We start from the raw sequence: 17615 nt of genomic DNA on the forward strand, positions 1-17615 counted from the left end.
AAAAATGAAAAGAGGGCTCCAGAGGATAGAAAGTTGGATGAGTTGGTGTGCTTCTTTGACAAAAAAATTGCTATTTTTGTATTGCTCCATTAGAGCCACACAGATGTGCAATGCATGATAGAGGAGACAGAGGGAATGTCTCATAGCTGAGTGAAAAGGAAATTCCACTAAAAACATTAATTGGCCCATGTGACAGTGAAGCCCCCAAATCCAATACTACAAACAAAATTCAAATGGTCTACATGGTGCATTGCCACATGGTCAGAGCTAGATTGATGGACTCTGCTATATACCAGGTTACGACCATCAGTTGCACTGACGTTCAGATGGCCAAGGTACATGTGTCTCCTCTTTGACAGAAATTGTACCTGCTTATCTAAAGTAGACAAAAGAACACAATAAATATTGTGAAAGGAAAGCATCCATCATTTTGATAAGTTCATAGGCTTTGTTGTTGCTTTATAAACTCGTAGTTTTAACAAAATGTTCATCTAAAAAAAATATTCTACCTGTCCACTTGAATTGTATCGTTAGCAATCATCTCCATTGTTAAATGATCAAACAGGCTGTAAAGGCTGATGAAATTGTTCGCTGCAATTCTATTAGATGGCACCAAAAACATTATTAAGGTTAAGGTCCATGATTTGACAAGCATAGTAAGCTGAATATTTTTACTCAGTATAAAGCGCAGTAATTATATTATTTGAATAGAGCCATGATGTTATGCACTGACTCATCTCTAACTTCTTTGACAAAGTACTTTAAATGCCCCCAACCTATTCCAAATGATTGTACGAAGTGCCATAGAAAAGTAAAAACTGATCAAAACCACACTATAAGACAGTGAATTACCATTGTCCTTGGTGTGTGCATGTGGGATAATTCCTGTAGAAAATAGCTGTAACAAAGTTCGATATGGCAGGAACCATGCTGTCTGCGATAAACCATTCAAGCCTGTACAACAGTAGAGTCCACTTTGTAGAGTCCAGCTTTTCTCTCCAAAGGTCTCTTATCAGCATATACAGTCATATGAAAAAGTTTGGGAACCCCTCTCAGCCGGCATTATAATTGACTCTGCTTTCACAAAAAAAATATGAAAGTGGTATGTCTTTAATTTACCAGGAACAGCTAAGTACTGGGATGTTTTCCAAACAAAGATTTTTTGAAAAACAGTATTTGGTTGTATGAAATAAAATAAAATGTGAAAAACTGGCTGTGCAAAAATATAGGAACCCTTGTGGTTTTGTTGATTTTAATGCCTGTAACAGCATGTAAAACTGATGACTTTAAACACAAAGTTGGTTGGATTATGTTGTTAAGCCTTGAACCTCATAGAAATGTCTGTTTAATCATGAGAACATTTATTTTAAGTGCCTAAATGCAAGTTGCACTTCTCTTTGACTCTCTGCTGAGGTGAGACAGAATGGGATTATCAAAACAGCTCCCAAAAGATCTGAAAAACAAAGATTATTCATTGTCATGGTTTAGGGGAAGGCTACAAGAAGCTTTCCCAAAGGTTTCAATTGTCAATTTCGACTGTAAGGAACGTTGTCAGGAAATGGAAGGACACAGGCATAGTGGCAGTTAAACCCAGGCATGGCAGACCAAGAAAAAAACAGGAGCGGCATAGGTGGAGGATTGTGAGAATGGTTGCACACAACCCACAGATCACCTCCAAAGACCTGCAAGAACATCTGGCTGCAGATTGTGTATCTGTACATCGTTATCGTTCAGCGCAATTTGCACCAAAACATCTGCTTTTTATAAAGACCAAATAACTTAATTTTTGTCTCATCAGTCCAAAGCATTTTCTTCCAATATGAAGCTGGCTTGTCTAAATGAGCTTTTGCATACTCCATGCAACTGTATCTGTGGCGTGGGCGCAGAAAGGGCTTCCTTCTCATCACCCGGCCATACAGATGTTTTGGTGCAAATTGCACTGAATTGTAGAACCATGTACAGATACACAATCTGCAGCCAGATGTTCTTGCAGGTCTTTGGAGATGATCTTTGGGTTTTGCGCAACCATTCTCACAATCCGCCGCATATGCCGCTCTTGTACTTTTCTTGGTCTGCTAGACCTGGGTTTAACTGCAACTGTGCCTGTGTCCTTCCATTCCCTGACAACGTTCCTTACAGTAGAAATTGACAATTGAAACCTTTGGGAAAGCTTCTTGTAACCTTCCCCTAAACCATGACAATGACTAATCTTTGTTTTTAAGATATTTTGGGAGCTGTTTTGATGATCGCATTCTGTCTCACTTCTGCAGAGAGTCAAAGAGAAGTGGAACTTGCATTTAGGCACCTAAAATACCTTTTATCATGATTAAACAGACCTTTATATGAGGTTCAAGGCTTAACAACATGATCCAACCAATTTTGTGTTTAAAGTCCTCAGTTTTACATGCTGTTACATGCATTAAAATCCGCAAGACCACAAGGGTTCCCATATTTTTGCACAGCCAGTTTTTCACGTTTTATTTAATTTCATAAAACTAAATACTGCTTTTCAAAAAATCTTTGTTTGGAAAACATCCCAGTACTTAGCCGTTCCTGATAAATGAAAGACATAGTACTTTTATCTTTTTTTTGTGAAAACAGAGTCAATTATAATGCCGGCTGAGAGGGGTTCCCAAACTTTTTCATATGACTGTATCTCTCCATAATGCACCTAACCTCTCCATGCCTGGGACAACATAGAGGAAATACCACTTAAGCATATAATTCAAAATCTGAAAAAACATGGTAGGTTCAATGAGCAAAAGGGCCACTGTAAGAGAAGTCACTAGCACCATTTCCAGTTGAACTTTTTGAAGAATTGCATGTCCTCCTGTCTATCATCAATCTACTGATACTGTAGCAATGTAGCCGGCCAAGTCACATTCTTCAAATAGCAGATTATTCTTTCAATCAGAGCGTGACTCACCATTCGACAAGGTGGACGGGGTTACTGAGCACTGTAACAACAACTTGTGCTCCCCTTATAGATGGCTGGCCCCCCAGGGACTGGACTTTTTATCAGCTCAAGATTGCACAGATAACACAAGAGAGCTCTGCTTTATGACGCACAGGAGTGTCCGACCGCGTCACCTGGTGAAGGGAAGGAGATAAGTCCTATGTAAAAAACGAACCAGGTCCCAGCAATAGAAATTAATGGTCACACTTACTCTCACTCGTGTTTTTTTTGGTATGGAAAATGAAGTTGAAGATACTTAGAAAATAAAATATGCCTATTGGTTCTGAGAGTGAATATTCAGTATGTCATACAGAAAGGATCCAAAGGCTGATCTCCTTAACAATGATTCACCCGTTGCTGATACAAAGCTTGAGGCGAGAGAATAAAATTGCAAATTGAGAAGCAACAGAAAGCGTGACTGACACCACAGGTACAATGAGCGTGCATTTCTAGTGGACAATGTGTAAAAAGTAATAAGCGTTGTTATTTGACTGCACAAAGGACAAGAAAAACTTTACTTAAACCAACTTAACTTATCTTTGTGTTAACTTATCTTTGTGTCACACATTTTAGTTCTAGTTTGTAATATGGGTTTATTCTGACATCACCATAGTCCTAAACAGTGGGAGAACGTCTGAGCACAGAGAAGTTCCATCCTCTGGGAAACAGAGTACTGTACAGGCCAGGCACCCTTCTATAAGTCTCTAAAGCAGAGCGCCTGAGCAGGCAGCAAGAGGAAAGGGAAAAGCTTTTATTGAAAAAGTGATTAGACAGCAATTGGTGATGTAAGTAGCGGCGACTTGTCTGATTAAAGCAATTAGAGTCTCTTTTAAAGAGCACATGTACACAGTCAGCTACCTTGATGAGTTGGGTAATCAGAGCCCATTGATTCTGAGACAGGTCTGCTCCGGTTGGGTAGTGGGTGGAAAATTCGCTCCGGAGCCCTCTCCAAATCCTCCAGACGCTTCTTCAAACAAACGCCTGCTTCTTGTCATCCCTGTAATAATACCGACGGATATCTTGAATCCCCGTTGCCTGGAAGATTCCAGCCAAGGAGTCTGCCGGTAGGATCAACACACAATATTATCGGGTAGATACCTTCAGCTTTATACACTTTTCATGATTAATGCCACCAGTGGCGTGCACAGGTAGACCAGGCCCCCGGGAGAAGTCATTTCATTTCATTTTCCTTTATTTATTCTCGAAAGATCAATTGAGGGTTATAGGCCAGGCAAAGTAAGGCATTTTGGGGCCAAAAATAGAATAAATTGTAAAAGAATTTTTTTCAGCTCAGATAATTTCTATGAGGTGTCCAGAACAACATACTAAAAGTCCTAAGAAATCCTAGTTGGGGAAATATGTTTAATTCTCATCAATCCGAGATGTGTGCCAATAAGGCGAGACACCAATAAATCCCAATGGGGCAATTTTTTTCCTTTACTCCTATCAAAATGAAACTTTACACAATGAAAGTATCCATGAAAATTTAAATGTTTTGTATTACAAGTTTCTTTGGAAATTTATTTTAATATGCAAATGAGCTATACACTAATCGTACACGCCCAAAATAAACCCAAATAGGCTTAATTTTTTCCTTTACTCCTACCACAATAAAACTTTACATAGTAAAAGTATACTTGAAAAGTAAAACATTTTGTATTACAAGTTTCTTTTTAAATGAATTTGAATATGCACATGAGCTCCACACTTATTGAATATCCAATCATCGTACTGCCAATGGGTGATGGCAATGCTGCTTTTAGACTGGCCTCTAACCTGAAAAACTGCCTGGCTTACCTGCCAGGGGTATAACAGGTGCCTCTCATGAATTAGATTTGTCTCTTCAAATACCACTGCACGCAATTTGATGGCACTACATCCAATCAGGGCAATGAACAATGTGACGTATTAAGCCCTGTTCATTTAGTGAACAGCGGGGTTAACTGTTAAATCAAACTTTTGCCGCGGTCGGTCAGCAAAACAGAACATTCCTCTTACTTGCTAATGAAAGATTTGCGTGCCGTCTTCCAAATTGTAAAGGGTCGAGGCCCCAGAGCACCATACATAGGGCTCTGGCCCGCCCATATCAGATAGAACCAATTAAAACGCAGCTCAGGATTTCTTGACATATTTAATGAGCTTCAATGGAGAGTGCCCAGACCAACAGGCGCAGCACATTTAATTTGCCAGCGCCTAGTGGCAGGTCTGGAGTTCCAGGCTAGTGCCATTCCCTTTCCTATGCCAAATAGACGAGATGTAGAATCACAGCCTGAAATGGCGAAAAGAAGGAGAAAGAGGAGATTGTCACACACCTTGGGACCAAGTAACTCCTTTGTCTACTTTATGCACCATATCCGTCTTGTTTTTGTTGCTTTCTTTGGTTCTGGTGCCAGAAACAGCTCGTGTGCATTCAGATCAGCATGATGCAACAAGAGTACTAACAAGTCTGTGTCATCACCTACTGAGACTGTGTCTTTTGTTCTGGCAGAGGCAATGGCAGTTTGGACAATGAGCACATCTGCATCGTGCTTTGCATGGTTTGTTATACACCATTTTTATCTTACAAGTTTCTTTGAAAATGAATTTTAATATGCAAATGAGCTATACTCTAATCAAATATAGGCTACCCAAAATATATCCATATAGGCTTCATTTTTTCCTTTAAAGATCCAAGTGACTGCTGCAGATATTGCTACGGTTGGTTGCATACACATTCAGTACTTTATGATTCCTCCTATACGTGAACCTATTGTGTATCAGCCACTGGCTCTGTTGCCAGCAGATAACAAAACATCACAGCTGGATGTTTTGTGGAAGACATCCCTACTCCTTCACTCTCAAAGGCCATCATGGTCTGGTATGATGCAGATCCTGCATCTTCTAGATGAACACCCTGGGAGAGCTTCAGTAACATTACTTCCAATGATTGATCTTGATCCCAGTGATGAATCCTGCATATACTCAACATTGAGGTTTGTGGCAACTCAAGCTCTGCAGTATGATGTGACCCCTGTTCTGACGTTCGACCAACCCCTTCTGGAAAGCCTTGACCAATATAAGTTAACTTCTAATACAAATGTTTTACTTTTCATGTAGACTTTCATTGTGTTAAGTTTTAATGTGGTAGGAGTAAAGGTAAAAATGAAGCCTATGCAGATATATTTTGGGTAGCCTATATTTGATTAGTGCATAGCTCATTTGCATATTAAAATTCATTTTCAAAGAAACTTGTAAGACAAAAAATGGTGTATCACAAACCATGCAAAGCACGATGCAGATGTGCTCATTGTCCAAACTGCCATTGCCTGTGCCAGAACAAAAGACACAGTCTCAGTAGGTGATGACACAGACTTGTTAGTACTCTTGTTGCATCATACTGATCTGAATGCACACAAGCTGTTTATGGCACAAGAACCAAATAAATTAATGTATAGCTGTCCCCAGACAAATGTGCAACATCACATCTCTCTTCCTGAGATCCTCTGAGATTGTCTTTCCCTTTTGGCATGTCTAATCTGTATGGGTTCACTTTCGTGGGCCTACACTGACCTGGTTTAATCTCTGTTTTATCTGGTGCCGCCCAATTACTTCCCTAAAGATCTCTCATTACATTGGTCCATTTCATCACTCAATTTGGCCCACCTGATTGTGTTTACCTGCTCCATTTAAGCAATGCAGCTCAGGGTTCACAAACTTTTGCACATACAAAAGTTGTCAAATAATTAATTTTTTATCAGTTTTAACAATTGATTTCCGGTAAAGAAAAATGTGGAATTGATAAACAAAAATCTGTTATTTCATATAAAAAATACTGGTATTGATAAAAATTAAGTAATGATAGTCAAAATAAATACAATTCCAAAAGGCGAGTTAATTGGTCCCAAGGTGTGTGACAATCTCCTCTTTCTCCATGCCATTTCAGGCTGTGATTCTACGTCTCGTCTATTTGGCATTGGAAAGGGAATGGCACTGAAAAAAGTAAAAAATGACACTAGCTGGGGGGGTGGGGGGGGGGGGGAATCTAATTCATGAGAGGCACCTGTTATAAGTAACCCAGGCAGTTTTTCAGGTTAGAGGCCAGTCTAAAAGCAGCATCGCCATCACCCATTGGCAGTACGATGATTGGATATTCAATAAGTGTGGAGCTCATGTGCATATTCCAATTCATTTAAAAAGAAACTTGTAATACAAAATGTTTTACTTTTCATGTATACTTTTACTATGTAAAGTTTTATTGTGGTAGGAGTAAAGGAAAAAATTAAGCCTATTTGGGTTTATTTTGGGCGTGTACGATTAGTGTATAGCTCATTTGCATATTAAAATACATTTTCAAAGAAACTTGTAATACAAAACATTTAAATTTTCATTGATACTTTCATTGTGTAAAGTTTCATTTTGATAGGACTAAAGGAAAAAAATAGCCCCATTGGGATTTATTGGTGTTTCGCCTTATTGGCACACATCTCGGATTGATGAGAATTAAACATATTTCCCCAACTAGGATTTCTTAGGACTTTTAGTATGTTGTTCTGGACACCTCATAGAAATGATCTGAGCTGAAAAAAATTCTTTTACAATTTATTCTATGAAAAACGCTATTTTGCCTGGACTATTACCCTCTTTTACAATGACGTCGAGACAGATACACAATATACAATGAGAATACACAACAAGCATACAAAGAGACAACAACAATTAAAACATTCAGATCAATTGAATAAAACAGAACAATAGCCTAATTAAAACAGTTACAAGTGGAGTGGGGCTGATTCAAAACAACAACTTTAAATTGGTTAACAGTTATAAGTGTATTCATTCCAATTTGATGTTGTAGGCTGTTCCAGGAGTCAGGGGCACTGTGGCTAAAAGCAGTTTTACCAAGGTCAGACCGGGCATATGGAACATATAACATGAGCATTTCAGTTGAGCGGGTTTGATAAAGCCCATCTGAAATATGCAGCATTGTTGTCAAATAGAGTGGCAGCTTTCCGGTCAGGGCTTTATATATAAAAATATGCCAATGTGCATCACGTCTCTCTTTAAGAGAGGACCACCCAACCTTTTCATATAAAAGACAATGGTGAGTGTCATAAGCATCTCCTGTAATGAACCTTAAGGCAGAGTGAAAAACTGAGTCTAGGAGTTTAAGACATGATTGAGATGCATGCCTATAAACCACATCACCGTAATCAAGGACAGACATAAAAACTGCCTCAATAATCCTTTTCCTACTGAACAACGGGAAGGTGGCTTTGTTCCTATAAAAATATCCAATCTTTTGTCGCAGACGAGAGACAAGATTTTTTATGTGAAATTTAAAAGATACTTTTTCATCTATCCAGATGCCAAGATATTTATATTCAGTGACTCTTTCAATTTGAGATCCATTATTTGTATGAATATTAAGATCATTAAAATGTATAGTTCTTGCTCTGGAGAAACACATATATTTTGTTTTGTCTGTATTAAGAACAAGCCTGAGGTCCACTAGACAGTCCTGCAGGGTGTTAAAAGAGCTCTGAAGGTTCTGAACAGATTGATGGACCGAATCAGAAATGCAATACAGTACAGTGTCGTCAGCATACAAATGGGCTTGACAGTTTTGTAGCGATGAAACAATGTTATTGATGTAAATTGTGAATAGGACTGGACCTAAAATTGAGCCCTGCGGAACACCATTTGTAACTGTTAAAAACTCAGTTTGGTGGCTTCCCAGTTTTACTGACTGCTGTCTATTAGAGATATAGTCCCTAAACCAGCTACATGTAGAATAATCAAAACCAATATCATGCAGCCTCTGTAAAAGCAAATGGTGATCTAAAGTATCAAAGGCTTTTGACAGATCAACAAAAAGTGCTGCACAGTGCTTTTTTTTGTCGATAGCTGTAACAATGTTGTCTAAGACCAAAGTGACAGCAGATACAGTACTGTGACCTGCCCTAAAACCAGATTTGAAATGGGCTCAGAATGGAAGCACTGGATAAAAAGGTTTTCAACTGATTATTAATAACTGATTCTAGGATTTTTGCCAGGCATGGGAGTTTTGAAATTGGCCTGTAATTATTGAGATCACTTTTGTCACCCCCTTTATGCAATGGGATGACATGAGCTTTTTTCCAAACTTTAGGAACAATACCGGAGGAGATGGAAAGATTAAAAATATGGGTTATTTGTTTTGATATTATATGTGTAGAGAGATTGATTGAAAATGGGTCCAAATTGTCCTCTCCCATATACTTCCTGGGGTTGATGGCTAGAAGCGCATCTACAACAACACTTGTTGGAACTGGAACAAGGCTAAAAAGAGGAGTTTGAGAGACAGGCGGTACGTTACTACTGGTTGTAGAAGGTGTACATCCTCCATTCTGAAAGAGTTGACCAGCAGCTAAAAAATGTTTATTAAAAGCTAAACCAATCTCTTTCTGGTCATTTAAAGTCTGACCATTTATTTTTATCTGACTGGGAACAGTGCTAGAATTTTTTTTATTATAATTGACAGCCTTCCAAAATAATGCAGGGTTGGAGTAGCAGTTGGAAATTAAATCAAGGTAGTAATCCGATTTAGTTTTCCTAACCATGGTCGTACACCTATTTCTGATTTGTCTAAAAACTGTCCAATTCAAATCTTCTCCAGAGCGTCTGGCTAGAGACCATGCTTTATTTCTCTCTGTAAATAAGTCAGACAGCTCATTGGTAAACCAGGGGTTCGATCTATTTTTTACCCTGTGCTTTTTGTGGGGTGCATGATGATTCAATATTGAGGTGAAGGTATTGGTGAAAAAATCCAAGGCTAATTCAACATCAGATATTTCAGTTGTGAGATGAATGTCACTGTGATGGAGTTCATTCAAAAAGGCTTGCTGGTTAAAACCTTTAAAATTACGCTTAATAATGATTTTAGGTTGAGATTTTTTTAGATGAATGCTTCTGATACAGGCCACTGGGCAGCGATCACTGATCCCAAGGTCAAAGACACCAGCAGAAACTATTTTATTGATTTGGTTTGATAATATTAAATCAATCAAAGTTGATTTAACTGGGTTTTTTAGATTGGGTCTTGTGGGCTCAGTTATTATTTGTGTAAGATTTAGGTTGCTACAGATTTCTTTGAATGGTTCAGAGGCACCAGAAAGCCAGTCAATGTTAAAATCACCCATCACAATGACTTCTCTATTTACATATGGAGCGATTAAATGTGCTAGCTCAGTCAAGGAGCTAGTCTGCGCTGAAGGGGGCCTGTACACACCAATTACAACAAAACAATCATTGGATGATAAAGACAATTCCAGTGCAATAAATTCAAAGCAGCTACGAACAGAGACAGCATGTAATAATGTTACAGAATAATGTGATTTAACGTAGACAGCCACTCCCCCACCCCGTGTGGTCCTGTCTATTCTGAATAAATTATAGTCATTTATTGCCACCATAGAGTCATGTGTACTGCTCTTCAGCCATGATTCAGTCAGAACCAAGACATCTGGGTCAGCCTGAGACACTAAAATCTTAACATGGTCTAATTTATTGTGCTGCAGCAAACTTCTAATGTTTAAATGAAGAAAACCCAAACCCTTTCTTGATTTGAGGATGTTTGGTGAGTTTAGCTTTGATATGCTCATGTCCGGGTTATCAACAGCTAGGTGGTCCAACACAATTGACCTATTACACATAATAGGAACAGTTTTCAAGTTACTTGTAATCCCAAGTGGTCTGTGGCGTGACCTGTATGATGATCTGACAGACTGACATACAGGGATTGGGTGAGTTTTTATAGTAATGGATGTTCCAGGCCTGGAGGGGGCGCTAGATGCATGGGGACTAGTGGTCATGGAGGCTGTGTCACGTGAGCTAACTACCTCTTGACTGACCAGGTGTGGAGATAGTCAAACATGCTGGACAGAGTTTGCAAGAGGAGTGACGCTAGGAACCGATTTTATTGTTAAGAGCATGTTGCTGGCCAGAAGATGTTTCCCTTCTTTGTTTAAATGCAAACCATTGCTAGCAAAGTAAGTCGGTCTGTTCCAAAAAACGTTAAAATTGTCGACAAAGGGAATGCCCAAGGAGAGACAATATTGTTTGAGCCAAACATGAAGTTGGCGTGCGCGGCTGAATTTGATGTCACCAAATCGAGGGGAAGGCATGGGACCAGAGACGATACATTGTTTCCCAGCGGTCAGGACGGAGTCGATTAGGATTTTAAAATCAGTTTTAAGACTTTCTGACTTTTCTGACTTAAGGTCATTTGAGCCGACATGTGTCACGACCATAGATGCAGCGGGATTACTATGGATAATGTGTGGAAGCACTGAGTTGATGTGGGATACCTGGGCACCGGGATAGCAGAAGGTCTCCGCCCTCGGCAGGAGAACTTGTCGGACCATGGATGAGCCAACGAGGAGGCACTGGAGCTCCGCTGCTCGGCCTTGCTGCGCCGCAGAGCAACCATGTGAGTGCCGGGCTGGATCATTAGCCTGCAGTGTTGAAGCCCACGGTTCAGAGCGAAGCTGCGCAGGTTGAGCCGGGCGTCTGGTGGATCCCTCCGAACGTCTGACGACGGCATCCTGCAGCATCCTACGTCGGTTCTCTCCCGTGTTGGAACGACAAGACGTCTGGGAAACACCGGCCACAGGTGGAGAGGAGACAGCGGCGGCGTATGAAGCGGCGGCGGGCAGCGAAGCGACAGCGGAGGAAGAGGAGGCGGCGGGCATCGGAACAGCGGAGGTGGAGGACGAGGTGCCGCGTGCCAGGGCAGTGGTGGTATCCCTGTCCACAGGTGAACCGTGGCCAACTGGACGTGACTGGAACCGGGGAGGAGAGCTAGAGCCATTTTCCATTGATGGAAACTCCTGTAGGCTCATAACTTCAAATCTGTTGCCAAGCTCCAGGCGCTGCGGTGCTGGGGGAGTCCGCGGACGACCACAATGTTTACCCTTGCGGGCTGTTGACCAATTTATCGGTTTAACAGGGGTCGAGCTCAGCGGGAATTGTCCATTCCCTTTGTTGACAGTAGCTGCCAGCTTAGGTTTTGCACCAAGTAGACTCCACTGATCGTTGGGTTTGGCTAACACAGGCCCGGGCACAGTGACAGGAGAAGAAGATCCCATAATGGCGGAGCCAGACCACGGAAGAGTAGGATCAACGCCTGACATGCAGAGGGTGCCGCAGCCAGAGGATCTTAGGGCGACAAGGTGCTTCATTTGAGTGGAAGCAACAGAGGATAGCTCCATGATGATGTCGTTTTTACCCCCGAGTTCAGCTTTCAGACCAGAGATCCTCTCCTTCAGTAGGCCTAAGGTAAGGTTGCATTCACACGTTTGTAGCATGGTGGTAGCTGGTGCTAGTTTGCTGTATGGAGCTGCTGTTGCGTTGGCTTCGTGTCTCACTAGCAGAGCGGAGAGCGCCATGCGACCGTGTGACGCAGTGTCGTTGCTCGAATGAGAAATGCTAATCAGCCAATCAACAACAACAGCAATCCAGCAGTGCTCAGTGGCCAAGCCTGGTATTGACATTTATTTTGCGGGCTGTGGATGGGTGCCCAAAACACAAGTGTGTCAGAAGCAGATATCCCCATTCACTCAATACAAGCTGGGAACAGGAATGTCTCTCCACACATTTTTTCTGGATTTCAATCACAGGCTCACCTCAAGCGTTTTATTAGCCGTTTTATTAGCAGTTTTTTGCAGTTTCAGGGGTGGGCAGCTGAAAGGAGTCGTAGTGAAAGTAGCTCAGTGCACGGCTTCGCCTCTCTGTATTTTATAACATTGCTAGTAGGCTTAACATTTCTGTTAACTTCTTGTGCCAGAGGTTATTCCTTTTACTTAACATGAATGACTTTGATGGTTGATTTAAGAACTTTGCTCACTACCTAGCTAGCAGCACACGCTATCAAACAGCGCTAGCCCACTAGTTGATTTAGCTTACATTAGCTAATCATTGTTGCCCAGATGGCAGGAGGAATCTTTGTTAAGAAATTGTTAACCACTATTAGGCTACTTTACAACAACGGGAGTATAATTTAAAGATATATATATATATATATATATATATATATATATATATATATATACACTATATACATATATGCATATAGAGAATCATCGGGGGGCACTCCTCCGGACCCCCCTAGAAGGTCCAGGGTCCCCACCACAGTCTCCCAAATTACTGTGAGAAACACTGTATGTGTGTATGGTTATTAAAAATCATAAGACCAGGGGGGTATTATGTACAAGTAACCTTAAAATTATTTGGTCTTTCATCAATAGAAATATTGTGCCCCTGTTGCACTGAGCACCTACCCCCAAAATGTCTGTGCACGCCACTGAATGCCACCTTAAACTGCATGAATACTATTTTTTTTACGTTATGATTCATTGAGTTATCCAACCTTTTAAGTGCTAGTCGGAGCTGCATGTAATTTTTATATAGTTTACAGTTTTACAGTTGTCAACTGCTTTCTGCTTGGAGTCATGTCATGGAGTGTACACTGCACAACAACCTCTTAACTGTACTTTTTTTATTATAGCAATGCATATTACACATATGGCTGCACTACATTTTAGTGTGTCATGCACATTTTATTTCGGCTTAGACCTTTTATATACTATTTATGGTTTAGACGTGTCTTCTATCTCCATCTATCTAAATCCTCTAAATCCACAGAAATTTAGGCTACTGAATATTCTTTATCTGTCTAACAGAGTTATGGAGTGAATCCACTTACCATGGCTCAAATAACCATTACTAAAAGGTTGTACTGAATGTACTGGGAATGTTTAGGTCTAGATAGCTAACAATGGTGGGTTGCTAACTTGCCTTTATCCTTCTTTAATTAGAAGAGACTTTGTGTATGCTGTGTCGTGTGTGACAGACCAATATAATATTCTTGTTAACCAGGTTTCATTGAATTTTGAGTTTCCAATGTAACTTGTATTGCTAACCAATCACGGCAAATCTAACTGTGCTAGTGGTTCACAAGTAGCGTGTACATGAAGATAATGGGTGTTTGCTGTGTCCTGCATGGCTGACCAGAATAATATTCTTGTTCAGTAGAAATAAATCAGACCAGACTGAAAAGCCGGTGTGGATTTCTTGATTTCAACACAACACAACGCAGAGTTAATATTGGTTATATATCTGGATGGCATAAATGCTCTCAATAAATATCTGTCATGTTTGCCAAGGCTCTGTATTTATGGCCAGTTATCATCTATCCACATAATATATATTCACATTATGTCTTCTCCGCACTCAGCTCATTGCCTGAATGTCAAAGTAACCTTGCTAAGGATACTATTGCTGTCCATGTGTATGCATTTTATTCATGTAGGCCTACTATTTGTGGTAGCCTATATACTGTATGTTAACCATCCTCTAGTCTTGTTTATATTATGTTATACAGGTAAAAGAGTAGTGGATACAGTTGCAATGTACATTTCAAAAACATTATATCATTTGGATCATCTTTTAAATGTCTTGTACTAGATATAGGCTACATATTTTATCTTTAAACACCATGATGATGAAAGTGAGGTTCTATTTACCATCACAGGGGGAGGAGAGCTAGACCGGCCCGCACCAATCAGCACACTCATCGTGCCAGTTTCTCAAGAGTTCAGCCCCAAGACGCACAGCAGCGGTAAAACCAGGAGTTTGGACACCTAACACTTTCAGCAAAAGTCAGAAAATATTGTTAGACATTGTATTCTAAAAATCAGGCCCAAAACCTTCTCATTGTATTTCTTTATTTATAAAATAAAAAAAGACAGTATCCAAACCTTGTTCTTTAAAACCTTTGGCCACTTATATGTTGTAAAATGACATAAAGATTTAAACTATAACCAACTTCTTAACCAGATTTTTCATTTTTAAAGAGACGAAAATCTACACAATTAGGCCTAGATATTGCTAAATTTGAGAATTATGCAAACTTTTCAGAAAGAATTGTAGCCTAATACGAAAAACAATTGTTTTAATGTAGCCTAAATTATCAACTGGCAAAGTTGCATATCTTGAGGCCTAAGTAGGCTACAAAAAAAGTAAACTATTCACTGCAGTGTCTTTCCTTAAAATGATGCTTAAAAATTGGGTGCTCATCTTCAGTGGATTTATTCTGAGGATGAAACTGGACGTTAATCCATGACTGTATAATTACAAATTACTCTGCAAATACAAACGTAATCCTACATTAATTATTTGCGCGGGAAACCCCTCGCTCTCTTATTTTGTTTTCGGGTTGAAAAACAAGCGGTTAAAAAAAAAGAAAAAGAGCTAGTATAACGACACCGTCATTGATTGATTTATACTAGCCTATCTATGTTGATGACAGATGCCCAGCGCAGATGAACTCACCTCTCCCAGCCAGGTAAACCCTCTTGGAGTGAGTGTCTTTCCTGAAGGAGGACAATAGCCCATGTTTCTATTAGTAAATTTTGGTTGACCCGCTTTTCACCAGGACTACTGCTGGGTCGGCCCTCCTCGAACCCAGCAACCCAGCCAGGCAAATCAGCCCAGCTCAGCGAGCTGTGAGCCCTTTGTTTAGACACTGTTGCCAGACTACAGCACGTGTATAGATACTGTCACCCCTGGCAACGGCGATGGATGAGCTGGTCATCACCTAATTCGTGGGCCAGGTGAGTTTACTTTTCAGTGAGTGTTTATCAAATAGGGGTTTTACTCTGGAAGTGGAATTATCAGAAATGAGTACGAGTCCTAAATGTATTTGCTTCAGCCTCTAAAGCTGACAACAAATCAGTTGATGAAGGGACCTCTGCTGCTCATTAAATTTGTTTTGGTGGTTGTAAGCCTACAATTATAGCCTATAGGCCAGGGGTGGCCAACCAGTCAGAGACTAAAGAGCCACATTTTTTACTGTGTAACTGCAAAGAGCCATATCGTACACACGGGTACACATGAACATCCCCCCATCCCTTCCTCACACACACACACACACACACACACACACACACACACACACACACACACACACACACACACACACACACACACACACACACACACACGTTTCAGTTGAATTTTGTATTATTATTATTTTTTTAAATAAATAATGCTGCATGCTACCAGGCCCAGGGGCACAAGGGCTCAATAAGGGGGCCCTAAGCTAAGGTACTGATAACTTTACATGTCTTATAGTCAAAGAGCTCAGTCACTCATGTCAATAAAAGGTTCCAAAAAAGGGATAGCCTAAATATAAGGAAATAAATCATCATGGGCCCCTCAACTAGTAGGGGAGAAATACAAAAGCAATTGTAAAGCAACAGCATTATTAGCTCTGTCTTAGGGGCTTCATGAGGGGCCTCTAAGGCCCCCACACATACAGGAATAAACTTTCTATGTGTAAATTCTATACTGTTCATAAAAAGTAGCTATCCACCCTTTATCTGTTGAAATGGGTCTCTCCATCATATAACATGGGTCTGCAGGCCAATCTACTGTTTTTGCAGTTGCAGAGTAAAGGATGCTGCCTGCTTAAGAAAAATCAGAAAAATAATGTTCCTTCTGCAGCTCAAGATTTGATTTAGCCTCTAAATTTTCCTCTCTAAGTGCATCAGATTGATGCATTTTACTTTAAAACGGTACACATTTTCTTCCAGGGTGCAATGCCCCCTGACCCCCCAACAAGGACCAGGGTCCCTCCCACAGTGTCCCAAAATCATCTGGGAAACACTGACTTCCTTAACAAGTTTTTTGCCAATCATTTTATGTATCTGTGCGGAAAAGTCAGTGTACCTGACTGGATAGGTAGGAGTGGGGGGGCCCTTTGAGAGTCTTGGTCCAGAGGCCTATTATCTCATAATCCGTCTAAGAACCAACTGGATTCCACAATCTTTTTTATTTTCGCGGGGAGCATGCACAAGCATACTGCTTTTCTTATAGCGCCGCCACAAGTGGGCAGTATACATTGGGGTGCAAAAAGCTTTAAAAAGAGTGGTCTTCACAGACAATGAACACATACTAAACTTGCGCTTCAACATATTAGCTTGTGCATACATCATACATTACTGTCTGCGGATGTCCCTGTCGTCAGACAGGTCAGCAGTTATACATGTTTGCACTGTAATTATCTGGTCAAAATGAATGAATGAAAAGCAAAACACTATAGTGTAAACTATAGAGACACTTAGATGTGAGTTCAATAGTCTAATTTGTGTCACACTTACTTACTGTTAGCTAGCCAATGCTACATGTCACCAAACAGTGTGTCTTGTGAACCACAGCCGCTCTGCTACTGCTGATGTGCAGAGGAACCCCACTGGCTTTAGGCGTTTCCCTCAGCACATTGGAATCAAGTCTGAGCTTCTGAACCATGGTTTGATCATGCTTTTCTTCCACAGCTGTGGACTATCCCATGCAGCTGCTGCAGAACCCTCACCCTGCCCCGGTCAAGAGGAGCAGTGGTTCCTTCAGACAGGTACAATATTACTTACTACAGTCTAATAATGATGTGTCAGCTATTTCAATGTTCATCTAAATGAAAGAGTCAATAACATATAAAATTCCTAATACATACACATACATTATTGATATTATGTCTCCAAAACACACACAGTGAATATTGGTTGTGTGTTTGTGTAGTGCACAGTGTGTGTGTGTGTGTGTGTGTGTGTGTGTGTGTGTGTGTGTGTGTGTGTGTGTGTGTGTG

The 17615-nt window shown here is 40.4% G+C and overlaps 1 protein-coding gene across 1 annotated transcript; it reads right to left on the minus strand.

Moving 5' to 3' along the window:
- Nucleotides 1-238: 238 nt before the first annotated feature.
- got1l1 (glutamic-oxaloacetic transaminase 1 like 1) lies at nt 239-17281 on the minus strand (the record flags this gene model as incomplete). The annotated part of the gene is given in 9 exon segments (XM_080034790.1): nt 239-293; nt 295-376; nt 946-1006; nt 3815-3884; nt 3886-3940; nt 3943-4014; nt 14497-14515; nt 14519-14619; nt 17158-17281. Coding segments are annotated over 9 exon segments (639 nt in total).
- Nucleotides 17282-17615: the final 334 nt, after the last annotated feature.

This window comes from Ammodytes marinus (assembly GCF_949987685.1).
Source record: "Ammodytes marinus genome assembly, chromosome: 2".
In the NCBI taxonomy this organism is placed as follows: domain Eukaryota; kingdom Metazoa; phylum Chordata; class Actinopteri; order Uranoscopiformes; family Ammodytidae; genus Ammodytes; species Ammodytes marinus.